The 26,999-nt window shown below is 33.3% G+C and overlaps 1 protein-coding gene across 5 annotated transcripts; it reads left to right on the plus strand.

Moving 5' to 3' along the window:
• Window positions 1-1,757: 1,757 nt before the first annotated feature.
• LOC117113302 (high-affinity lysophosphatidic acid receptor-like) lies at window positions 1,758-16,223 on the plus strand. 5 transcript variants are annotated; one of them, XM_033256625.1, is made up of 4 exons: window positions 1,759-1,942; window positions 9,630-9,751; window positions 10,161-10,287; window positions 12,097-16,223. In XM_033256625.1, the coding sequence occupies exon 4, from the start codon at window positions 12,440-12,442 to the stop codon at window positions 13,511-13,513; it is 1,074 nt and encodes a 357-aa protein (XP_033112516.1). In that variant the 5' UTR covers window positions 1,759-1,942; window positions 9,630-9,751; window positions 10,161-10,287; window positions 12,097-12,439; the 3' UTR covers window positions 13,514-16,223. The 5 variants fall into 5 exon arrangements, 4 of the variants coding, with proteins under 4 accessions (XP_033112516.1, XP_033112520.1, XP_033112505.1 ...); XM_033256629.1 differs by having other exon boundaries at window positions 9,683-9,751; XR_004446191.1 differs by lacking the exons at window positions 10,161-10,287; window positions 12,097-16,223 and adding an exon at window positions 10,097-10,122 and having other exon boundaries at window positions 1,758-1,942.
• The last annotated feature ends 10,776 nt before the right edge of the window (window positions 16,224-26,999 follow it).

Genomic DNA, 26,999 nt, shown 5'->3' on the forward strand with positions numbered 1-26,999 from the left:
TCGTTGCCCAGTCCGACTCCTACTAGCATACAACTTGTGCGTGATTATTATGATTACGGTGGGCCTATTATTATTGTAGGCCACCTAATATTTATCAGGGTCTTATGAGTTTAACTTACAAATAGTACATTATTTATACACAATTCAATACACCCACAAACACACGCACACAACAAGCGTTAAAATGGATCAAGATTGTAATACTAATCGACACAGCTTATAGTAGAGAATTTTGAGTCTTAACATGGTTAATCATATAGGTATTCATTTTATATTTTATTTTATTTATTATTCCTCCATGGGTTTAAGTTTATTTATTTATTATACCTCCATGGGTTAACAAGTTTATTACGGCGACTCAACAATTACGGTACTTAGTTATCAATCATTTGCACGGCACTATTCAACTTATGTTGGTTTGTTCAGGAATCCTTGATTGTTTGTTTTGTTTTTTTAAATTTTTTTTTTGTTTTTTGTTTTTTTTTTCCAAATAGAATTAAGTCTGCATTGCTAGATTTGGATTGTCATGCAAATGGCTCACTTTAGGTCACCTCTCCGATCCCTTACAAGGCCAGGCTCCATCCCTCTTTTTTTGAGATTTACTACTATTGATGATACATGATTCCATTGTGTTTGCTTCGATGGTTTCATAGGTTTCATGTATGTATGTATGTAACGTATGTTTTATGTATATTTTTTAAATGTTAACGCATCCTGTAATCGGCTATCATGGATGTATTCATATAGTTGTGATGTAAGCTAAAAATAAAATACAATACAATAAAAATAGTAATAAATCATTTTATTCATTCTTAATATCAAATGTAAAATATAGGATCTACGCAAAATATCAAGGTCAGTATTTGCAAGCTATAATGAAGGATAAAAATATACAAAATAAACAAGTTTTATTTTTCTTTATTGCCGTTTGTTTTATAGGATTACTTTAGAGGCTAATACATAATAAAAATACAAAACGACGAAGTTCCATTATCATTTATTATTGCCATTAGTTTTTATAGGCCTAACAATGTTACTTGGAGATTTACTCCTATAAATGGTATAGGATTCCAGTGTGTTTGCTTCGATGGTTTCGTAGGTTTCATGTTTGTACCATAAAACCTCGAATTAAAGCCCTGGGCTTTTTGTTTTTGTAACCTTTGGATGGGCTTCTTTTCGAGATTGGCCACTTTTCGAGATGGGGCTCTTCTCAAAATACAAATTCAAAAACCGACTTACTTGCAACTTGCAACGAAAACATAGGAACGACCATTATAATAATAATAATAATAATAATAATAATAATAATAATAATAATAATAATAATAATAATAATAATAATAATAATAATAATAATAATAATAATAATAATAATCATAATCATAATCATAATCATAATCATAATCATAATCATAATCATAATCATAATCATAATCATAATCATAATCATCATAATCATAATCATAATAATAATAATCATAATCATAATCATAATAATAATAATAATAATAATAATCATAATAATAATAATCATACGGTAAGAACTTATATAGCGCCATTTAAAAAACCGAAGTAATTATTCAGCCAAACATATCACAGTACATTTACAAACAATGAAAATTGGACAAGCAAAACGTATGTCATCAAAACTGTTGCGTTCTATACAGTAATACACTAATTTGTTAATTAATTTATCTATTGGTTGCCCAAGCGTGACCAATGGGACCACGCGCGCGCATGAGTGATATGGATGAATGGCCTTGGGGTTGTCTGTGAAAAGACTCTCGATGAATAGTCAACAAAAGACCTTGGAATTGAAATCTTGATTTTCTTGAAGACGGGAGAAACAGATTGTCTTCAAAACACGAAGGACCGACTCCAAAAATACTATGTGTCTAAGCCCTAAATCTATCAATGTTTAGGCCCCGTGTTTGACAACAAGGTAAGTAATAAATCCGCGTATTATCTAATTGTGTTTGTTAAAAAGTGCATCCATGAGGCCCACTGCACATTGATCGATTGACAGTGCTGCTAGGCCAGTGGTCAATCATATCATTGTATTCAGAGATACGACGGAGATATCTGTTTTTGGCAGCCTTGTCGGATTGAACTGGGCTAGGCCTAGGTTTCACTCAGACCAGGCAGGGACCAAGTAAGGCCAAACCCCATCCATATACGTGATCTTTACGACGATGCTTATTTAAAAAAATCCTATCAGCCAGGCTGTCTGATTTGTCAAAAATTGCGAGGAGTCATTCAAAGAACATCTTCCGTACCGTACAAAGCTAGGCCAGGCCTACTGTTAGGACAGACGCCCCCCCCCCCCAAACCTAAGATGACATGGGAGGTGCTGTATGCTTCTGATGCCAAGCCTGCATTGTATAGAAATTTATTGGCCCAGCTGTAGCAGCATAAGTTCAAAGAACAAAAACATAATTTTAAAGAAGTAGGCACTGCTGAATGAACAAATTAAAAGATACAGTATATATTACTATACTATTAACAAAAACAGATTGATGATGATTAAATTAATATTATCATCCATTACATTATCATCATCATCTTGTGACTGTTAAATTGTGTTTATATGTCAGTATTTAATAATATAACATTTGAAGACTTTGTGTGTAAACACATGTTTATTATTTAAGGCTGTTACTGCGTTTCAGTTTCATTTGTTGATGGGGTCTAAAGATCCGGAAGTGGATTTTGACCAATCGCAAAACAAAGCGCATCTGTTAAGCGATATTATATGGTGTGCTGTATATCACTCAACAGTCTCCATGTGCCAATCGCAAACCTTGCAATGTATGGACTTCTTCCAGAAGCTACAGTGTTTTTATTATCAAATTCAATTTCAAATTTTAGTAGTTGTTCACTTAAACATGATAAGCATGAAAATTTATGACAATAATAATGACCTGGTTTTATATAAAGGTTTTACAACTGATTTTTCCTTAGACATATAATGGGTGTTTGAAGAATAAAATCTTGGGAACAGTCAATGAGATATAGATTTTAATATTTAAATTGAGGGAAAAAGGTGAAAAACGCTGGTTGCACCTTCCCCCCTGTTATATCTCATTGACCATTTCTAAGTTTTTCCTCAATGTTATCAATCATTTTTCTATCTGCATGTTTTTTTTCCTTATCCCAGTGATTATCAAAATTTGGTACCTCAAATAATTATTTAAAAATAAATTCAATCTATTATGTATTGAATTTCAATCAACTCTTTTTTTCAATTTTTGCGGTGTCTTTTTATTTTTTAAAAGAAATATTCTGTTTTTTTTTTTGTGTGGGTATTATGTTATTTTATAACAAAACATTTTGAGGCAAGATTTGTTAAGTTTATTATTGCAGTAAAATTAGTATATTCAAATATAATTATAAATTAATGGAAGTAAAAATGGAAAACTAAGAAAAGCATACAGTGTATTTTCATGAAAAGTCTAATATCTGAACAAAATTCTTGTTTTTCACATTTTTTGTTTGTTTTAACTTTGCTTCTACTGGTCCAATATTTGTATTGTTCTGTCATTTTAACTTTATACAATACTGTAACACTACTCAGCACCCTACCTCCCTCCCCACTTTTGAATATCCAACCAGTGTTTAGGGTAAGACTATGAGTGATGGTTATTTTTACACCTCCCTGGTTGGACCTGAAGCCACCAACCAAATCAATATTTCACAACCTTACAGTAGTGCCTGACCATCACTTGACCCATCAAAATTGTCTTGCAGGTGCCAAGAGCATACTAATCTGTAGGCCTATTTTCCTTCGTATGTTGGAATTTTTTGTAAAAGGAAAATGAAATTTATTTGTCATATCATAATCTTTGCTCGGACATTCACTCGCTATACTTCCTCGGCGTGGTTTAACACAGGTTATGGCTTTTAAAGTTAATGGAGGCTGGTGTATTATGGGATTTTGTTCATAAAGATTAGTCAATCAAAAAAAAAAGACATGGATAATACTTATATTATATAATGATCCAAATATAATATATTATGACCCAAAGTATGCTTTTTGCAAGTATACAAAGTATGATTATTCAGGAAAATCGCATAAAATAAACCTTCAATTATGTTGCTACAATCATGCACATGTTACTACAAGCATCCACTGCTTGGAAATGTGTCAGTACAGTATACAGCAGATTGCAGATCTATATGTTTTGTATTAATTGAAGTTTACTAAATGGTGATATTTAATATACACACTCATTTATTGATACTGTAAATAAATATTATCTTATCAAACAAACCAATGTACCCACCTCCTTGTACTAATATAGAGTGGTAATAAGGTGGACCCGCTGGGATTGCAAATTGAGAAATCGTAATTAGCCTCAGTGTCAATAAAAACAAATTGATGTTTTGTATAAATCTTTAGTCTGTTTTCATGGTCAATAAATGTGCCATAAAAAATCAAGTATAAGATGTACCCTAGAAGATTGTATATTCCATCTTATATGATTTTAGTAGATTTCACAGTAACTTGGTTGAAATAGAATACAATGTACAACATATTACTTCACCATATACTGTAACTACAGTACAAATTGGTTCTGGTAATCAATCTGAATTTTTTTGATGACGATCTTAATAATTTAAAATTGCAAATGCCACAAAAAAGAGGAAATCATCTGTAGCTACATCATGTGGAAGCAGTTTGGCACAGCGCGAATGGTTTGGTTCCCAACTTTTGAGTCGAGGTTTCAATCCTTCGCTGCATGCAGATCGCCTGTACTGAATCCTTGAGCAAGGCACTTTATCTGCGTTGTTTCTGTCCACCCAGGATTACAAATGAGTACCTGGTGGGGTTTCCTGTATCGTGCTGATATAGCAGCAACATTTTGCTAGTGAACCAGGGAAAACATAGCACTTTCTAACTTAGAGGAATAGGCACTTTATAAATACCAAGTAACAATAACGAAAAAAAAAAAAAAAAAAAATTTACCATCTGTACTACTGTTGTTTACAACACATTGGACCTTTCCACTATGTCCCACTCCTTGGATATATTGCTGCAGTGGTGGTGCCAGCGGGAGGAAGGGGCTTACCCCCCCCCATCGGTTTGGTCAACCCCTTATATCGGCCTAAGGTTGTCGGTCAGTCGGACCAAAAGAAAACAAAATAGGCCTAGTTTTACCATCCCAGCCACTTCCGGCCATCTACTGTAGAAGTCCCAAATTAAAAAAAGAATAATCTTGTTTTGGGAAGGAGGACACCCCCTCCCATACCCACCCGCGCGGCTCGGGGCTTCGCTGTGCGCTATAATTACACCCATAAATACTTAGCCCCCCCCCCCAGTCAGCACGTTTGTTTGTAGGACACTGTGTATTGCAGGGGCTGTTCGGATTGGTTGATTGTTAGTTTGATTGACACTCCGAAAAGTTCCATTCAGACAGTTTGTTAGAATACGAAAGTCACGATACCACTAGTATTTCATTAAATAGCAATGGCTGTATTCAACTGGTCGTTCTTCGCTAAACCACGCCCACTGCGCAGTGATTAAATCCCACTTAACGAAGACGACCAGTCGAATAGAAAACTGGTAAATACTCGACAAAACAAAATGTCTGCATAGTTACCGCGATACATGCTGCATAATCAAGGCTGCTTCGGATTGTTTCATTAAAAAAAAAATTTCATCTAGTTTTTTTATTCTGTCTCTACAATTATTTTTTAACTTCAATGTGGGTAAATATTATAATTTTTATTTTCTGAAATTTAATCTAAATTATATTAACGCAGATGTTGTAGCTAAACTGACCAATCGATCATTTTTTTTTTTTGTTCATGTGGATAACTTAACGCTGATTAATGCATTGTAGTTACGTTGAATGAAAGTACAACTCAGCAAAAATTGAAATGAACCAGTCTAATGAAATGAACCAGTCAATGAAATGAACCAGTCTAATAAAAGCCCAATAGTCTTCCAAGCAAATATCCCAGTGTTATTGAATTAACATTGGTTTTGAGCAAAAAACTTGAGATAAGCCCCCAAAAAATTGTTTGTTTGCCCTTTAACGCTGAAAATTGTATCTTTTTTTTTCTCCTGCACTGAAACCAAAATTAACATATTAAATCGCAATGCTTGCAATTAAGCCTGTCTCACTAATTTGTTTTTCAAAGGTTATTCATCAGACTGAATAAAAATAACCCATAATCAATATTTTGTAATGAATATTAGGCCTAGAATGGTGAGACCTTACATCAGATACCAAATTTATCCAACTTGCATGCGTAAAATGGAGAAAAATAAAGATCACTTTTCTTTATATTTTGTGAACAAAAAAATCGAAAAAAAAAACAATACCTCTTTTAAAAACGCTGCCTTTATTTTTCAGTGAGCTAGGGGATGGCCGCTGGAGTGCAGACAAACAATTTTTTTTTAGGCCTTAGGAGGCAAGGAGCTTGAGGCCAAGCCTTAGTAGGAGGCTATAGTAGAGTTGTTTGTAGGGCATGGTAGTGAATATAATTCTGATCTATTTTTACCTGTATTTAAAAAGTTCCGCATCTTGATTAATACCAGAAACACCTAAAATAAAAGCCCAGAGAAGAAGCACATTTCAAATTCGCGCCCCACCTCTTTAATTTCCAAAATTATCCTCGAAAACAAGCCCAGGGTCTTCTTTTCAAGATAGCATGGGCTCCTTTTGCGATAGTCACTGTATACACTGTACAGTACATGAATTTGAAAGAAACAAAATAAATTAAATCATGCTTGGTTTATACAATAGTTTTGGTGATTTAACATAAATACACTCTCGTGATATAGAGACTAATGTTGTAGTGGCCCTATTTATGGTTCCCGAAATTTACAGCATTCATTTTTTTAAAAGAGCCCCTCTCTTCAGTTTACTTTGCAAAAGTAGCCTCGAAAAGAAGTTTATTTCAAAAAGAAGACCATCTGAAAAAGAAGCCCATCCAAGTTCACAAGAAAAGAAGCCCGTCAGAGTTTACAAAGTTCATTAATGAGTCTTCCGATATGAACTGCAATTTGTTTTTTGTTGAATAGCGAGAGAAAAAAAATCTTGGCCTTTCTGTATATATGGAACTGTAAGATTTACCATCGTCATAGGATTTGAAGATGGAACGTCATGCTTTATAAATGGCTTGATAGAATTTAGAATTTGGCAGAATAGAGGATCATTATTAAAGTATTACCATTAATAATTATCATCAACATCGCCATCATCGTCTTTAAAATTTAGAATTGTATTTTAGTATTAAGTAAAAACATTCTTTAATTGTGTATACTTGAACCAGACTGAGATTGTAAATAAAAGTAATGATGAAGATGAAGATGATGATGGGGATGTTGATTATAATTATCAATTATTAATAATATTTATAATAATAATAATTATTAGTAATATTTAATGATGATGTTGCACAAAATTGCAGTGAACTGCCTCTATGGTGCATATTAAAACTAGTCACTGGGCAGGCATCCTCTTGTGCTTTAGGGGTGGGAGGGGGATAGGGTATGGTTTCCAATGCAGCAAAAATGTGTCTGTATAGAAGGACCCCACAATGTAATTGTACACTTGGATGGAGAGAAAAAAGTGTTTGAAGTGCCCAATTACCCAAGGAGTAGTTAAAACATTTTGCAAAGCAAAAAAATTCAGGATCTACTGTAAAGCCTCATTTTAAAACATGCAGTAGAAAATTATTTCATTTTCTGGCATTGAATTTCTGAACCATGACCTTAGAATTGTGAGGCAGGCAATTTTAAACCAGCAAGACATCTTGGTGTTTATAATGTTTGGTGTTTGATGTTTTATTATATATTTTTATTTTGTTCATTTTGTAAACCCAAAAGTATTTCAACCTTTGTTGCAGTTAGAGTATTTTATACCAAATAAATAAAAAAAAATAAATATAAAAAAAATAAGTCTATCCATGGTGATGTGGCATGCACTACAATCATAATTTTGTAACCATCTCTGTCATAAAATTTATTTTATGATCATTTGGTTTCTTGAGTCTCCTATCCAATTATTGTCAGTATCAGTTATTGTGTCAATGAGATGTTCTTGTACGTCTATTGCAGTGATAATACAAATATTAAGATGTTTAAAGCCTTAGAAAATATGAAGATGACGAATTAGTCATTTTCATGAGACGAGAACACAGTTAGCGGTAGAGAAGCCAATCAGTAGGTTGGATTGGTTGAATACAGAATAGCATTGTTGATTATCAACAAAGAGCCCTTCATCATTATGTTAGATCGTACACACACATTACAGTTTATTGTGTATAGAATTATGAGTACAGACCTTATTATTATTGTGCTTTAGTTGCTATGGTTACCCTTGAGTTGTTGAGTAATAATTTGCCGTCATACAAAAGTCAATGTTTTGATTTCAGAAATTATGTGAAAAAATATGAATATAAACTTACAAATTGGTGCTTATATTACTGGCATACATTGAATATATTTTTCCCTTCTGTACTATTCGGCAGTATTCAGTCTGTAGATATTTTCATTTTTATTCTTATCGCATACAATTTATATATAATGTAATTTTTAAAATTATAAATTATTTTATAAATTGTAAGACAATCTTTTTAATACGTGCAGAATTTATAAGGTACAGGAGAACTTTGTAAAAAGGAAAACATGTAAAATATGACATTTTTGTTTTGCCTGCTTTAAGATGTGGTACACTGATTCTTGACTTAAAGCCTGGTTTCCTGTCGACGTAAGAAGGCAGATTTACTTACGACTACGTCGTTTTATCGTAACAATGTAAAATATGACATTTTTGTTTTGCCTGCTTTAAGATGTGGTACACTGATTCTTGACTTAAGTTGATTATTCCAGGAAGAAGCCAGACTTCAAGCAGACAGGAGTCTGTGGTTTTATATACAGCACAGTAATTAAAAGTTGATTCCAAATACTATCTAAACAAAACACACTGTAAAGCAACACAATGAATAAAAACATAATTTTTTCATTTATTATATTATCAAGGAACAAGTTCATTTAGTACAGTAGTTAGAAATAAAAAAAATATTTTGATTCTAATATGAACATGCTAGAATATCAGTAACCATAACAAACTCTACCTGAGGAAGATAAACATTTTTTTCACCAATCTTGCCAAGAAATAATTTTCTGCACACAGCTGAAGTAACCCCTCCTACCGCCACAAACCAATGCTAACTGGACAGTTCAAATCAAGACAAAACCCATCTTTTTGTTTCCGTCTTTGGTGAAAACTAAATTCTCATTCTTACTTTCTCTCTGACTTTTAAATACTGTACACATGTGACTGCTCTGCCATCGTGGGTTTCGAGTGCTAAAGCAAGTAGTGCCTAGGTATACTCCCCAGGGAGCAGAGAAGGTTTCACTTTGCTATTGTATGTTATCCAGTGACCAGGTGTAATAACGTTCAGCACCTTTGATCATTCAATTTGGAATTGGCGCTATATAATTTCAGTATTATATTATTATCATTATTATTAAATAGATGTACAGTACAGTACTGTAGCTTAATTCAATAGCTCTTTAGATCTTTTTATTGATCCTTTTTATTTGCATTATATTGTTTTTTTTTGAGCTGGCTAAATTATTGTCTACTGTATATCTCTTCTTCTTGAATTTCCAGATAGAATTGGGGCATTTTTTTTTTTTGACGATATTGATTTTCTCATGGTGCAGGTACTTCATTCAGCCTATAGAGAAATAGTTTGACAGGAAACATACATTTGTCTACATGGCCCATAAAAGGTAGGTGTCATGTTGTTTTTGTGTACAAGTTTATGTGTTGTGCTATGAGTGGATGGTCTGTCACGAAACCGTGTTTTACTGAAAATGTGTCAATACGTGAATATTTTACATACTGAAGTGGGATGAGTGAACTCTGGCATGTTTTAATTCTGCGCTGTACTCAAAATTTTGGCATTCGCTACCTAGATCTATATATTCCATCGTGAAACCTCTCAAATTATGCACTGACCAACTTATTTTATTTAAATTTATATTGAATTTTATTTTTTAACGGTGATTAGAGAGGACGAGTGAATGTGGCCAGCTTTAAATTTATATTGAATTTTATTTTTTTACGGTGATTAGAGAGGACGAGTGAACGTGGCCAGCTTTAAATTTATATTGAATTTTATTTTTTTACGGTGATTAGAGAGGACGAGTGAACGTGGCCAGCTTTTTTCTAAAACAACTGTCAAAGCAAATCCACCAAGAATGAAGGGTGTAATAGCTGACATTGATGCTGATAAAGGAGACTTCCCATTGGCCATTCAGCAGATGTGAGGGTGTAATTTGTACATGCCATCTGTTTAACTAATTATTGATAAGCTATGTTATAGCACTACCATGATATCCCTCCACACATCTAGTGCAAACTATATTTGTTATACAGTATTATGTAAACTTGATTTATTGCCATATTTCATTTATGATAATAATGATTATAATTAATTATTAATTATTTAGATTTATAATGTTTGATTTACTATTATCACGCTGAGCGGATTAATTCCTTTTGCGAACTGCGTCAGAGAATGCTAGGGTTTGGTATGCTTGCCCTCTTTCTCTCTCTCTGGACCAGTTAAACTGTCAAGACGTGATATGTTAATTGTCTGATGTTCATTGCTTTAGATAGTGTTATTTTCATCGTTTTACGTCATAAGGGTGAAATTAAATGTATATTTAAAACAGATGTTTTTGTTGTACCAGTAAACATATTTGCAAGAAACACTGAGCTTTTCAAGTGAAAAAAGATGGAAAAAAAGACCGTTTGAACTAAAAATATATGTTGATTGAAGGAAAAAAAAAAAAAAAAAAAAAAAAGGTTTTCCCCAAAAGTGATGAGGGAGCGGGTGATAAACTAATAATTTTTTTTATTTGGCCTAATGCAGATGTAAACTGTCTTGTTCCTGTCTCGTTGTGGCAATAGATGCAGTGTTGTGTTGGGTTTCACCTCCTTTTATGATGGTGAAACATTGATTTGATGTTAGGTTTATAAATAAACACAATCGTGACAATAATTGGATTTCTGTCTCCGGGTGCCTTATATGTGTTTTATGAGTTTGCTCTCCCACTCTCTATTTCGTACTCAATACCTACGGACACGTTCCGAAGGTCACACATACTGATAGCCATACCTGGTCGATGGTATGCTGTAGTGTAAAAAAGTTACCAATTTTGAAAGTTGGCGAGCTGTCGTTCCGAAATTCAGTTGAAAATCACTAAAAAAAAAAGGCTACTGAATATAATATATTGAAACCGCGAACTTTTAAGGGCTGCGAAAAAAAAGAGCTGTAGCTGTATTATCCAGATAGGCTACACAACACTATGAATATTTAAGCAAAAAATAAAAAGAAAGATAAATAAATAAAATAAAAAGAAAGATAAATAATAAATAATAATAATATTCTGTACTAAACTACAGTATCACTTAATCATAACATTTTTTTATGTGAAAATAATCGAAAGAAGTATTTTCTGTGTTGAGAATATTAAATGAAGTGCCCATTGTAAAGTTGAAAATTACTAAAAAATAAAGGCTGTTGAATATAATATATTGAAACTGCGAACTTTTAAGGGCTGCGAAAAAAAAGAGCTGTATCTGTATTATCCAGATAGGCTACACTATGAATATATATAAGCAAAAAATAAAAAGAAAGATAAATAATAATAATAATAATAATAATAATAATAATATTCTGTACTAAACTACAGTATCACTTATAACAATTTTTTTATGTGAAAATAATTGAAAGAAGTATTTTCTGTGTCAAGAAATAAATGAAGTGCCCATTGTAAAGTATTTAAATTGGTATTAAGGTATTTGTTTTTTTAATTTTGAAAATGTCTTCATCAGCACAGATGCATATTATATACAATCATTAATTCATTTCTCTATTTTCTCTGTAAACTCAGTTTATTAATTTAAAGATTTTAGTAAAATGTTTTGTAAATCATTGCTTTGATTTTTTTTGTCTCATTGAACAGAATATTTGTATGTTCTCTTATATGGATTAGCAATTTAATGTTTTGATTTAATTTTATGAGGTTTTCAATTGATAATAAACATAATTTATTTCTTTCAACAGAATGAATTAGTGATTATCAACCATTAAATGTCTGGAGCAAATTGTTGGCATGGCTAGAAGCCTGTTTCCACTTAGGTATCAAAATGAAGTACCAGAGATTATTAAAGTAAATCATTGCCAAAGGTCATCCTAGGAATACATATCAGCCCTGGACAATGAAGTACTTTAAAATATTAATTGGTTATGCACAGTAATATGTATGATATTCAGCATAATGGATTTCGAAGTGATGAACCAATGTATTAAATGCAATTTCCCATCAGCAGCATGACCTATGGCCCCACAGTTAAGAAGTGTGTAAATGTCAGTATGATATAAGATGGTTGTGTTGAGGTAGAATGGAATGGAGAACTCTACAACAAATCTAACAACAAAGGAGTCGGAACTTAACAATTTTCCTTTAGACGTTATTGTACCTGTTTCAGTTACCATGGTTTTAATCATGGTGATCTGTCTCCTTGGCAACAGTATTGTGTGCTTGATCGTTTACCAAAAGCCAGCAATGCGTTCAGCTATCAACCTTCTCCTGGCTAATCTCGCATTTGCAAACATTGTTATTTCCGCCGTTTGTACGCCATTTTTTATCCTGTTCCTTTGTAGTGTAAGGACGCCAGTCATTGCATGTAAAATTCATGCATTTATATATTATGTATTTAGCATGGAGGCTACATTCATTCTCACAGCTATAAGCGTTGATCGATACTTTATTATTGTACACCGTAAAGACAAATTGAACCCGCGATTGACTAAGATTGTGATTGGAATAACGTGGGTGGTAAGCATTGTCTTATGTTTCCCGCCAGTTTTCGACGGTTTTTCCAGTTACACGTTCAGTAACGTACACTGCTTTCCTCGTACATCGAAGGGCATTGCTGATACAATTTACCTCTCAATACTAGCTTTAACACTGTTTGTCGTACCAATAATCATTATGCTTTGCACATATTTAAGAATCTTGGACACCGTACGTCGAAACACATGTCGTGTGCAAAACTTTCCTGAGTCGTTAAGTGTCAGTCAAGCCAGTAAGCTAGGACTGAGGCGTATAGTCTCGCCTAAACCAATGGTTGATATGGCATTCAAGACCAGAGCTTTTACAACAATTCTCTTAATTTTCTTTGTTTACCTTGCTTGTTGGTTGCCATATTGTTTAGCAACGACCATATATTGGTTTGATGAAACTAAAACGTTGACACCAACGAAGGAAATTATTTTTGTTGGGCTGACGTATTTGAACCCCGCGATAAATCCAATCATTTACTGTTTGCGGATTAAAAAATTCCGTGAAGCGTGTCTGGAAATCGCTCCAAAATTGTGCAGTTTGTTTCCTAAAGCTCCTCATCGAACAAAACGACGAGTAAAACCAAGTGCTATTTATGAGTGTACTGACAAAGTTCAGTCTTCAACTGTTCTTTAGTAGAGTCGGCCAAGTGCTTTCGGAAGGAAGACAAGTCGAAAATGTGTAGAAAAATATTGCTTTTATTCTATGAATATTATAAAGAAAATAATGTGAATTTATAATGCTTGAAACCATGTATTATCAAGTGTATAGCATTGTTGACTCATTCATAATTCTTTTTTGGTATATTGTTGTGGTTGTTAATTTTAATTCTATTAATTATTTTTTAAATTTTAGTATTATTAATTCTAGGTTTTTATACGCTAGAGAGGTAATAGCCAGTCAGCCTATTCTCAGCTAAAACAAATGACTAATAACCATTAGCCAGTTTTTGATCCGTGAGTTTGAAATAGAGTGGCCCCCAGGAGGGACTTTCTCAGATAGATTGTCCACCCACCTTTTCCCCCAACAATGGTGGGAAAAAAAAAGAAATATTGTTATGGCTGGAAATTGGAAACTGACTCTCCCAATTTCCTCCATATAAAAAAAAAAAATTTCGAAAAATTTAGGTGCCACTGTGCAAAGTTTGCATCCATTGCAAAGTAAAACAATGTAACTGCACAAAAATATAATCAGTTACGTTGTTTTGCCATTGGACAGCCGTGGGCTCTCCTTGAATTGGCCGCTGAAAACATATCTGTTGCTCAACCGAGCACACAACGTTTTGTTATTCATACTTCATCAGCGATGACAATAAAATTTCACTGTTTTGTTTTTCTCATCCTGTTCTTAATGGAATTAACTACGGCAACCAATTGTTTCGAAAACTAACTGGATATTTTATGATTATTAGAACATCATTTGTAAAACGCATCATGGCATTATTCCATCTTCAACACCATTTTCGTGTCATATTTTTTTCACTTATTTACACATTGCATGCTATGCGTGGCCTTATATCCCATTCAGTTCGACAAAGCAGCTACCAATTTTGTGTTTAGCTCGCGGTGTTTATTACATATGCCTGCCCTCTTGGCGTCTTTACCGTGCATTGTTTACACTAAGTAGATACATTTAAAATAGCTTTTGTATACTGTAGCAACAATCGATGTTGGAATACGAACAAACTTGCAATTTATTGCCTTGAATTTTGATATAAAAAAATTCATAGTGGTCTAAAAATCAGTAGGCTTGCATTATTTTCTGCATTTTGAACATTAAGTGAAGAAATGATTGAAATTTGAATGTTTAAAGGCAAAGTCTTGGGATTTGAATAGAAATGAAAAGGAAATTTCTGAAATTTCCAAAAATAAAAAAAATGAAATGTCAAGGATTTTAGGGAATAGAAATATTGAGAAATTGTGAAAGAAAAAATGAAAGGGAAAGCTCTATAATTAAAAGAAAAAAAAAACTTTTAATAAACAAAGTAGAAAGAAAATTTGAGAAGATAGGAATATGTAAATGAAATGTAATTTTTTAAAAGTGCAATGAAAAAAGTGTTACTGTATATAAAAGTGAAATTAAAAAGATGCTCAGGTGCTGAAATTGTGTTTTAAATTAAAGGCTATATATTTATACACAAGTTAGTAACGAGTGTTAATTAAGTGAACGTATAACATAATGCAATATTAAGTAATGAATTATGTGACCGGCTTGGAAAAAGGCCCGCCATTTGTCGCATTTTATAATTTCGAACAAACACCCAAAACGTTATAAGATTCAGAATTTTGCGTTTTACATTTTATAAAAGAAGATATATTTCTGAAAAATATCAATCACTGAATCTAACAGTAAAGAGTATTAAAATTATTTTTAGATACAAATCTTAATAATAAACTATTGATTAGAAATCTTTGTTGGCTGTTTTCTTTAAAACCTTTCATGATTGATATCCAATGAATTTAATATTCATAACTTTGCTACTGTAATACTCAATTTCCATCAAATAAACACTGTTCTAAAGAACTCATGCAGAATCTAAAAATACCAAGAAGTCATTTTTGGATTTTTACAAAATAACTGGTTTTGCCTGAGCCGGTCACTTATTTGTAATTAGTTATGCAATCGTTCTGTTTTTAAACATAAATGTGATTTATTCAAAAACTAAATAGTTGGATATCCCACCTATGTACTGTATGTTATATTACTGTATTGTGCTAGCAGGGGCAGTTCCAGATTTTCTTTAATGGGGAAGCAAAACATTTTCAGAATAGAGCGAGTAGTACGTAACATTCATATGCATTGAAGTTTTTGAAATTTAGTGGCAAAACAGGGAGGGGGATGCATGCCCCCGTGCCCCAATCCCCTGCTGGATCCGCCACTGGCTAGCAGCAAGTCTTAATTCTTTGGTGCTAAACTGTGAAAATGTAAGTTATATCTTTCTCAAAGAAATGGCAAAAGGGTATACCAATAATGTTAATTAACTCATCAATTAGTCATTTTTAATGTACATTAAATTATGCTTTGTTTTTGTAAAAAAAAAATGCAATTACTGTAAGATGTATTTTTTAAAATTTATTTTTGTTTATTTTTTTAATTATTATTTTTATTGAATATTTATCTCACTGCTTGAAAAAAAATGACAACTCGTACTGTGTGCTAGTAGCTATCTCTTTTGATGATATAGTATATCAAAGGTTTTCAGGCCTACAATAGCAAAGTAATTTACCAGGTATTTTGAAAATTGTAACATAATTTGTGATTTTGAAATCATTTGGTTTTTTTTTTATTAATGGCAGAATTATATATTAAAAATTGTAAATTATTAAATCATTATTATTATAAAAGATGTTTTTGTTCTATTTTTGTTTGCTTTATTTTTATACCTCTGTATTTTCAAAACATTTCCTTTTAATTAAGTAATTACAGTGATTATTATTTTATTAATCACATTAATTATTCAGAATCATAAATTATTAAATTAGAGAGCTTGTGATATGTTATCAGTGAGATGCTGTGTGTGCCTGGCTTTTAATAATAAAAATAATAATAATAATAATAATAATATTATTATTATTATTATTATTGTTATTTTTTTTTTTTTTAATAAATCGCACGTATCCCCTGCAGAAGTGCTTAAGGCACTACAGACAGAAGGAACCAAAAATTACTAAGAACATCAAAACTACAGTACCAGAAGCGAAACACCACACTGTTTACAGGCAATTTGAGGCACAGGTGCTGGCCTATTCGTAACTCACAGGTGCTCAAGTAATGAGGGTATCTACTTCTTACTGTTGTTAAAATTACTATTTTGAAAGGCGAGTGTCATAATATATATATATATATATATATATATATATATATATATATATTTTAGAAATCATTATCGAGACATGGAGTGTTTGCAAAACATATTGAGGTATAAAAGAAGTCCCGCCCAATGAATTGTCAAATTAATTTACTGACCAACTGATGTTAATTTTCAAATGTTGCAGTGCATGGGCAACAGAACAATTTATTTTTTGGCCTTGTGTGCTGTAGTTAATATGAAGTTGACAATTTGGTTGATTGCACGTAAGGTGTCTCTTAAATTAGTAATGGATTGTATAGCGGTTACTGCACTGCAGCGAGGTTGCTGCAAAACGTAGAGCTTCATACACAGAATCCACTAGAGTGTAAAAAAAAAAAAGTAATAAAATGTGCTGACAGTCCACTGAAATTTGCTAAAACTTAGCAGTTTCGGTCAGTCCTCCTCTGAAGGCTTCAAGAGTGGGACTGTATCAAAGGGTGTTGGTAGGGTGTTAAAAATTCTGATAGTGCTTGGGTAAAACATTGATGTATAAATTGTTTCATTTCATTTCGTAAATCTGTTGTTGTATGACCAATCATTCACATGCTGTTGTAAAGCGAAAGTATTCCCTTCAAAATGATACTATACGCTATCAACATAATTCCTACATTCGTCTTTATAGGCAATTTAAATTCGCTGAAAGATTTTTATAGTAAAATAATTTTGGAAAATAAAACTGATTTTCGTTTCTGTGTAACAGCTTCATGGAGTGACATTGCATTTAATAAGCAATTTGATTTTATATTTGAAGTTTTTGCGATTTTATTTAGATTTTGGTTATGAACTGTATGTTATGACAACTATGTACTGTAAGTTATTGTTTATTAATTATAAGTTATATAGTTTTCTCAGACTGTATACAAGGTGAGAACAAAAATTTGAACATTATTGTTTCCATACAAAATGAGCAACTTGGTTGTACTGTATAATATTATTTTGTGCATTTTGATGGATAGGCCTAGTGTAACTTTGGTGACTCTGTACATAGATTATGCAACTGGCAATATAGTCTGTATTGCATCTTTACTCCACCTTTCAGCTAGTTCCCCCTGTACTTACAAGCACATTAATTAATAAGCCTAGTGTTTCTCAACGCAAAATATATTCTAGATGTTTTATTTATTTTATACAGTATTTTTTTCAAGAACAAGAACAAGATGCACTATGCATTGTTTTTTATTTGTAATTTGCTACGTAATTATGGAATCTGTTTTTTTTTTCTGTTTAATAATGATACATTACGTCATCATGTCATATTTGTAAGTGACGTACCATCTCAAGCTTTGTTTCCATAAAATCGCCTCACCCTATCACCCACAGAATTCGACACTGATTAGTCCATCAAATCTCGGTGTGTTCCTGAATTCATCGTGGACAGCCACACACTTATGCAATGTAGAAATTGCAGCACTGTAGGAAGGAACAATGTAGCGATTTTATAGAAAACATAAGTTTAAATGGAGTACCATCTATAATAGAGTGACAGCCGGTTTGTCTAATTCTACGCACATTGGTACACAACTTATCAAACAACAACAGAGATAATTGTTTGTTTTGTCCTGTTTATTTGTTTGCTTAGCTTTGACCTTAATCTTTGGTACGATCTCAGAAAAACCTTGTATTATTTATTAACCAACCAAAGATTAATTTCATCCGATGTATTTTTTGTATCAATGTTATATTTGAAAACAATTTAGTGGTAATAAAATAATATAGGCATTCATATATGTTGTGCTTCTGAATTTATTGTTTAGTCATTCATTGTCATTTTTGTGAATACACGTAATAGCCCTATGTAAAATCTAATGGTTTAAGGAAATGTATACTGTACTGTATCTCCATTTTTTTATTCTCCTTTGTCCGTTATTTGAGAAGAAGCCAATTATTTCGTCTGGAAACTCTGGCATTTTCCAGTCTAGTGCCATTTCCGGCATTTAGAGGTGCCCTCTCTGGTACTGTGGGACTAAGATGGGTGTGGTCTGACATTTTTGAGTAACTTGAACAGTTGGCCAGTGATGCGAATCAAATTATGCCCAGGGCTGATGGAAAATTATGCAGAATTTTGAAATTTCAATAAGCGGCCTCCTCCTCCCCCCCCCCCCATATCTACTTTTAATACTGTTCTGTCCAGTGATGCCGGCTTTAAAAGGGTCAATTTCACATTTTTGCTTAGTGTACCCCGGTCTTAATAGGAGTACCCTATTCAGGTGACATCCCTATTAAAAGGACACTTTTTTTTGGTTCCGAAGTTGTTCCCCTATAATACAGTAGAGGTTCTACTGTAATTTCATCTATAATGTCAACAGAGGGATGTGTTCTAGCTAGATGTTCTTTCCCGCATTCTATGTTATGGCGATGGTGATTAAGTGATGATGACATAGGCGGTGGAATAGGTGAGTGATGAAAGGACTAATGACATCAAAGTAAGCCCATATTAGGGGCGAAGGTCTTTTTTGAAAGGTAGCGGGGGGGGGGAGGTGGGGGAGAAGATTTGTGACCTACATTCATCTGAGCACCACCGTGGTGAGGTGCGAAATTTTGAAGAAATAGTACCTCTAGATGTCTGGAAATGACACTAACAGTTAAATTCCTCAACATCATGTCACCATCATAGCCGAAATAAAGCTTCAACAAATTTAATTTTTTTTTATCTGAAACTTTTAATAAAACTTGTTTCATGGCATAACATCATGTTCGCTCTTATACAGTTCAATTCAACAATTTTCAAGAAAATATTTGACAGAGGATCAGAAAGTTTCTATAGTCGAGGTGCAGGGCAAAGACCTTGGCAAAAAAATTTAAAAAAAAGTAATTTTGAGGGGAATAAGGGCCCTCCACGGGAAAAATTTTATTTCATAGATGCTCGGAGAATATAGTAATTGAAGTAATTGAAAGGAATTATGTACAATGAAAATGAAAATATATATATGTATTTGTATATTATGTATGTGTGTGTGTATGTGGGGTGTGGGGGTGTGCGTGTGTGTATGTGTGTATATATATATATGTATGTAATGTTTGTATGTGTGTGTATATATACATCTAGATGTGTATAAGAGACAGATATGTAGACGAGCAACCATTTATATATATATATATATATATATATATAAGAAGTAAGTGGAAGAGATTAAACAAGACTTTTCAAAAAATTAATTTACAAAAAAAAAAAATTAGTTACAGAAAAAAATATATATATATTCCAGCGAAAGCAATGAATTAAATCAAATGCTTGATAGAATTGATCTAATTAATTTCATCAGTCATTTTAATTGTATATAAGCATGAGTACTATATCAGATTTGTAAGATACTGTGCATGTATATAAATAAGAATTGTGTATATACATTGAAATGACAATAAAAGGTGGGAAACACCCACAAAAGACAATAAAAAGATGCTCGGAGAAAATGCGCTTTCCTGCTTCTGATCAATGTTGAAGGGTAGGCTTAATAAGAGGTTTTCACAAGAGGAAGATGAAATAATTTTAATTAATTTGGGTATCCAATGATGTTTGGTTTCAATTATGAACATTTTTTTTTGCAAGACCAGTTGAGATATTTTTCTTCTTGGACAACATTATGCTACATTTACCAAATTTTTGCCTAGCAAATTATGCTAGAGGTGTCTAAATTATGCCAAACAGCATAATTATGCCAGGTCTAGTCACTATCCCCCACCCGAGTGAAATGTATGGTGCTCCACTGGTCAGGTCAGTGGTTCCCAACCTTTTTTTTTTATTTGCGGACCCCCTCGGGTCCATAAAGACATGTCAGAAGTCTTTATGGACCCCATGTATATGTAGTGATCATTGTCAATATCCTAACAATAGGATTATAAATAGAAAGAAGATTTGCCACGAAAGTACATCATTAAATAGTGGCGGGTCCTGGAATTCGAAATAGAAAGTAAATTTACATATAGGGGTTTTACACTACCTCAGCCCCACAAAATGTTTATGGCACTTCAGATTTTCACCAGTAAAATAATGGAATTAAATATAATGCCAATTAAAACAATTTACATGTACTCATGCCTATGTCAAAGGTATTTCATCACTGACAAGGCGTGGTTATCATCACACTGTTGTAAGAAAAATAATGAAATTATGAAAAATTGATCTAAAAACCTAGCAGACTCAATTTTTTTGCGGATCATGCCATGTCAGTTTACTTAGCTCAGGTGATGAACTTGGAATATATATATAAAAAAAACATTAATTAGGATTAATTAGGTGTTTGAAAACTATAGTTAGGGTATTTTTGAAAGTGATTACAGTACTTTGTATCGTATTGTATCGTTATTAAATATAATTACAATTTTTGAAACTACAGAACATTGAAATATAGAATGTAAAAAGAAAATTGTGTACCTATAGACTACAGTTCGAACTCCAGTTCGAGACCACTTTGGGACCTTACAATGGGAGTGGTATTGGGGTTTGGTCTGCACTCAGAGGGTTTAGCTTTGTGTTAAAGTGTTTAGAATTCTTATTTGGATTCAAATTAGAGGGGTCTCGAATTAGAGGGTACTCTGCCGCTCTTTGTGCAACATTTTCTGCTCATGGGACCTACTCTTAGCGTCCATTAAAAGATCGACTTTTTGCAAGGACACAAGCTACTGTTTCGACGACATTGGTATCTTGCCCAAAATTGATAACAAATAATTATTAAAAGCGCTACAGAGGTCCTTGGTCCCCGTCCCGTTGTCCGACGCCACGACAAGGTCGTCGAATCAAAATAAATGAATAAAGAAAAATCCTATCCAAATACGTTATTCTGATTGATAATCCCTAATATTGTGGTCTAAAAGCACTATGTGGGCCATGCTAAACCATAAAACAGTTCCCGTGAACCCTACCAGGCATTTTGTTTTTGTGTACCCAGACCGAGCCTCTAGTCGGTCCCTTGGTTTGGACACCCAACGGATATGTCAGACACCCTGGCAAACATCTGGAGCCACGTGTGCACGTATAACCTCTATTAAGAGGACATTTCAGGACCAAAATGTGTGTGCCTTTAATAAGAGCGTCGCAGAACAGGGGTTGGACGTAGTGTTTACGTTTTGCAGTCTTCTTTAGGCACGTGTTCCCCCAAAATGAAGGCTTGTACTGTATTTTGTTCTAAAATAATACGGGGACTGTGTGACCATTGACAATGTCCAAATGTTGGTGTGGTCTGGCCTTGAATAGGCTTAACTGACGTCATGATTATCTTTATTTCCGAATCTAGGTCGAAAGCAAATAACCAACGTGACCACTCACAATTTTTTATTACCCAATGACTGGGTCGAAATTACCCAAGATTCAGCAAAATTTGCCCAAAATTCAAAAGCTTCCTGAAAATGCATTAAAATTTGAAAAAACCCGTGTTTTCATGTATAGTTCTCCTTTTTGTTCAATTTACAAACCATTTTTTCATTGTTTTTGTGTTAATTATTAAAATTAATATTCATGAGGTGATAATACGGATAGAAAAAATACGCACAGTCCGCCAGTGTTAACAGTAGATCAGTGATCAAGTTTTATTAATTACGTAAGATCAATGGCAACGCAAATCACAGTAAACAACTCTGAGCCCATGTTCATATAGCAATTAACAGTCAATTTAAGAATGTATGTACACTTCGTTGAGTTTTGCTTACTTGAATGGACTGAAAGTATACTTTGTTCCGTTATGACAGAAATATTTAATTTTCGTAGTAAAACTAAAATACCCAAGGATTTGAACGGAATACCCAAGAACCCAAGACCAAGTCATATTACCCAAGATCTTGGGTAAATACCCAAGCAGTTGTCACGTTGCAAATTATGGGGTGCCATACGCAGCAAAAGTCAATGTTAAAATCAAAATGTAATTGCAAAATTCAATGTCTAATTTATTAAAACGTAGGCGTAAATTTCTCAAAATGTAGATCTAGTTTTTCAAAATGAAGTTCTAATTTTTCAAAATGTAGTTCTAATTTCTTTAAAATGTAATTCAAATTCAAAACGTAGGTCTGACTTGATCAAACGCTCTCTCCAAATTATATTTCAAAACGTAAATCAAAAACCAGCCTGGTTTGAAATGCATTTTACAACAACACTAGAAATAGACCTGTCTCTTATACACATCTAATATAATTTATCTAATTTCAAAACAATAGCATCTACAGTGCTTCGGTTGCCTAAAATCGTTCCTAATTATCGCGAAATGCTATAGTATGCATTACATTTTTTTGCCCGCTCTTTTACCCGTTGATTTTTAATAATGTGCTGAAATTATCAGCTCCAGTGATTGCAGATTGATCCATGTTATCCGTAGGTCTACAGATGTAAAGAACATGAAAAATTACAATTTCACAGTGGTGGATTCAAGGGAGAAGAGCCCCCTAAAATTATAAAAGAAAATTGAGAAAAAAAAAGAAAAATCATAATTGTAGTTTGTCTGAGAGTCCCCTTTCCGGGCATTTTAAGGTGCCATAATCATAAATTTTCTTACCTCAGCCCCAATCATGGTGGGGCTGAGGTAGTATTGACTTTCTGTCTCAAGTTCCTCCCTTCACCCCCACCCTCTATTTCTCCTGCTTTTACTGTAGGTCCCTAGACAATACTCAAATGAATGAAAATTTAAATCGCGATATTACAAATTATGGATTTTGAGAAATCCATTAAAAAAGGCCCTCAAAATGCTAATTTTTCAGAGCTTCCAGAAGATTCGCCCCACCCTCACGGGGACCCCTAGGCAGTCGCCCATCGTAAGGTCCACTTCGGTTGCAAAACGCACCTCCCCATCGAAAATCCTGCCTACGGCCCTGCCCTGCTAGGGATTATAGGCTAGGCTTATGTGGGCTGGGATTTGCAACAAGGTCTTGAACTATATAGGCTTCTATACTATAGTAGGAGGCCTGGGTCTAGTCTAGGCCTATAATATAATAGAGCGCCAGGGCCCCAGGCGCGGGCGGCCCCGACATTGTACTTAAAAAAAATATAATATAAACTATAATACCGTAGTTTCATTCAATGGGGCCCCGACAGTTTTAAACAATAAAAGCTGGGTTCTGATGTTTGAGATCATGCTTCTGATTTTGTGATCAATCTGCTTTGCAAAGTTAATTTTTCAATCTCCAGCAAATTTTAAATAGCATACTCTTTTTGGGAAATGTAAGGAAATAGATAGTGCTTTCCTTTGTTGGATCGATTGTAACTCCTGATTGTAGCAACACCAAAACGAATGGCACTTCAGAAATACAGTACAGTATTACCAATTATTCTCTCAAACTTTATATCCTATCGTGTTGTTTGTGTTTTAAGTTAACTTTATTTTTTTTTTAAGCGTACAGGTTTGGAATATTTTAAAATCCTTAAGTTAAATTATTTAAAGTTTTTTTTTTATTTTCAATGAAAAATAAATGCGATCGTTAATATCGATCTTGGTACAATGTAAACCTGTAATCATATGACTACGGTACTTATACAGAATTTTACTACCGTATATTATAGGCCTAGACTAGGACGAGGCCTCCTACTATAGTATAGAGACCTAGTCCAAGACCTTGTTGTAAATCCCAACCCACATTGCCTATAATGCCTAGCATAGGGCTCGTGATCGAGGTACCCTGACCATTAAAAATTAGCAGACGCACTGGGAAGCGTTGTTCACGGCATTGGACTGCAGCGAAAAATGATTCCCCCATCATTAATGGAACAGGCCCACGTCACGCTTGGCTGACTAGTTTTGATTTACTTTTATTTTGTGTGTCTGTGCCATAAGCAGCAAAAGTACATGTTCTAGTGTTGTTGTAAAATGCATTTCAAACCAGGCTGGGTTTTGATTTACGTTTTGGAATAGAATTTGGAGAGGGCGTTTGATCAAGTCAGACCTACGTTTTGAATTTGAATTACATTTTAAAGAAATTAGAACTACATTTTGGTAAATTTGAACTACGTTTTCAAAATTAGAACTTCATTTTAGGAAACTAGATCTACATTTTGAGAAATTTACGCCTACGTTTTAATAAATCAGACATTGAATTTTGCAATTACATTTTGATTTTAACATGGACTTTTGCTGCGTATGGCACCCCATAGCAAATAACCTTGTTTTGCATAGCGCATGAACATGTAGTTTCTCAACTGGGTGCCGTGCCAAATTATGTTGCACATAATTCGCTTGGATACGGCGCCACCAACGATTGTGTTAACTGCCTGTAAAATGTTAGTGGCGCTGCGCTAATAAATCGTGAACAGAATAATCTTTCTTCATATTCTACTTACTTTTTCATGAAAAATAATGCTTGCCAGAGACAATTTGTTGCAAGTCTAGTTACAATTTTTAGCCGTAATATATTGAACGTATACATTCGTAATTTTAAATAGGCCTATCACTGTAGGAAACCACTAAACTGATAGCAAAGTTTAGGTACAACTCAAGGACAGACTGCTGTATTATTTCCAGAGAATAGCAAAATAACTGTTTCCTGATTATTACCGTTATTTTCCCGAAAGCTCAAAAGATTGAGACAGTCAATGATTTTGTTCCTAATAGTTTCCTTTGAACAAATTTGTCAGATAACCTGGTACTTTCATCAAAATGTTTACTAAACTTTTCAATTTTTCACGAAGAAACACAAACTTCCATTTCGACCAAAACAGAATTTTGAGAAAAACGCGTTTGAAGTGGACTAGTTCATAAAACCGTAAACTTGACTATCAAATATCGAAAATTTCAATTGGCCTATTTGTTTACATATGTTTAAAGATAAAGCAATAAACAATTGAATAGTTCAATTTATTAGCTTTAATCAGGCAACCTGCTAATTAGCGGGAACCGATCAGAATACACACAGCATAATGTTGTTTACACGTGAGTGAAGTTTGTCTTTTTGTGAAAACGAAAAACTCATAAAGGCACAAACTGTATTTTAGCCTATGTTTAGCCATTGTAGTCAAGGGTTAGAACAGGCGTACAAACTCGGCTTATCCTGCTTAAATCATTATGTTTTTAATAATAATCCTACACTTGATGCATGTGTATATATAAGACCTGGGAAATGTTCCCTGATAAGACCTAGTCAAAGTTTTACTGCAGGAAGGGCGATATGTCTAGGTAAGTTAAATAAATCTAACCTTCACCTCTAAGACTATAAACTAAGCTAGGCCTTATAATTATAGCCAATCACAACGATTGTAACGCTGCACGTGTGTCTTTTGATATTTGATTATAACCCACTTAGAGTTTGTGCCTGGTCGTGAAAAAAAAAATCCATTTTGCTTAGTGTGCAGTCTAATTAATTAAATAATATATTTTCACACTAAATCTAAAAACTAGCAGAAAAGGTAGTAGAAGTACATAAGCGAAATGTCAAAGAAAAAGGTTTTTTTTTTTTTTTTTTAGGTTTGTGTCACTTCGTGGTGAAGGTGACAAACTGTTGGATTACAACTGCACTGGATTACAATTATAGCTCCGTCTGCAGAACATCCTTGTTTCTCGGTGACTCATTAACTTAAAATCTGTATTTATGCACTCTTGTGCAATATAAGAATATACTTCAGTATTTCAATACACTCTGTTTGCGTTACTATATAACAATCTACACTTTACCATGATAAGCATACATGTACCACCGTTTCCTCATTTAATTTAAGAAAGAGAGAAAATACGAAGACTGTTGATGAATTCATACATATTTTGAACAATCATAGCTCATTGTTAGTTTGTTATTAAGTTATAAAAGCTTAATTTTAATTTAAAACATTTGCAAGTGTGCTACAACAATTCCTTTAGGATTTAGCTAAGACTTACCACGTCACTGTTGTGCTAGTGATAAGTTTGTCAACAAAAAACATACCATCATTCTTTGAATTTATTCGTGTGTCTGTGTTTAGGTTTAAACACGTCCGTTGCCCAGTAATAACCTCGGCTTATTTTGACCATTTGTAATACGCTAAATGTGCTATGCGATTTAAAAATGTACAACAGGTGGAATAAACTTTTATATTTTGACGGTTCTGGTTTTTTGGTATGGACAATTAGATGTGTGGAATAAAATTTGAATTGGAATAAAATTTGAATTGAATTAAATTGAATTGTAAGTAATTTAGGCCTATGTAATATTTATTTATAGGGCTAATATACGTAAATAAAATACTTTAAAAATTCTATCATGAAAGGAAAAGCTATTTATAAAGAGCCTTGGGCTGTCGACAGCCAATTACCATCTGCATAAAACTATTCATACAGTTATATAGATAGTTTGCATATATGCCCTCCGTTGAAACAATGACATAGAAAT

This window comes from Anneissia japonica, unplaced genomic scaffold (assembly GCF_011630105.1).
Source record: "Anneissia japonica isolate Jap-2015-1 unplaced genomic scaffold, ASM1163010v1 scaffold287707_len98911_cov140, whole genome shotgun sequence".
Classification (NCBI taxonomy): Eukaryota; Metazoa; Echinodermata; class Crinoidea; order Comatulida; family Comatulidae; genus Anneissia; species Anneissia japonica.

What these genes read in the sequence shown, in the direction of transcription:
- LOC117113302 (XM_033256625.1), top strand. Translation starts at nt 12,440, where the DNA reads ATGGAGAACTCTACAACAAATCTAACAACAAAGGAGTCGGAACTTAAC.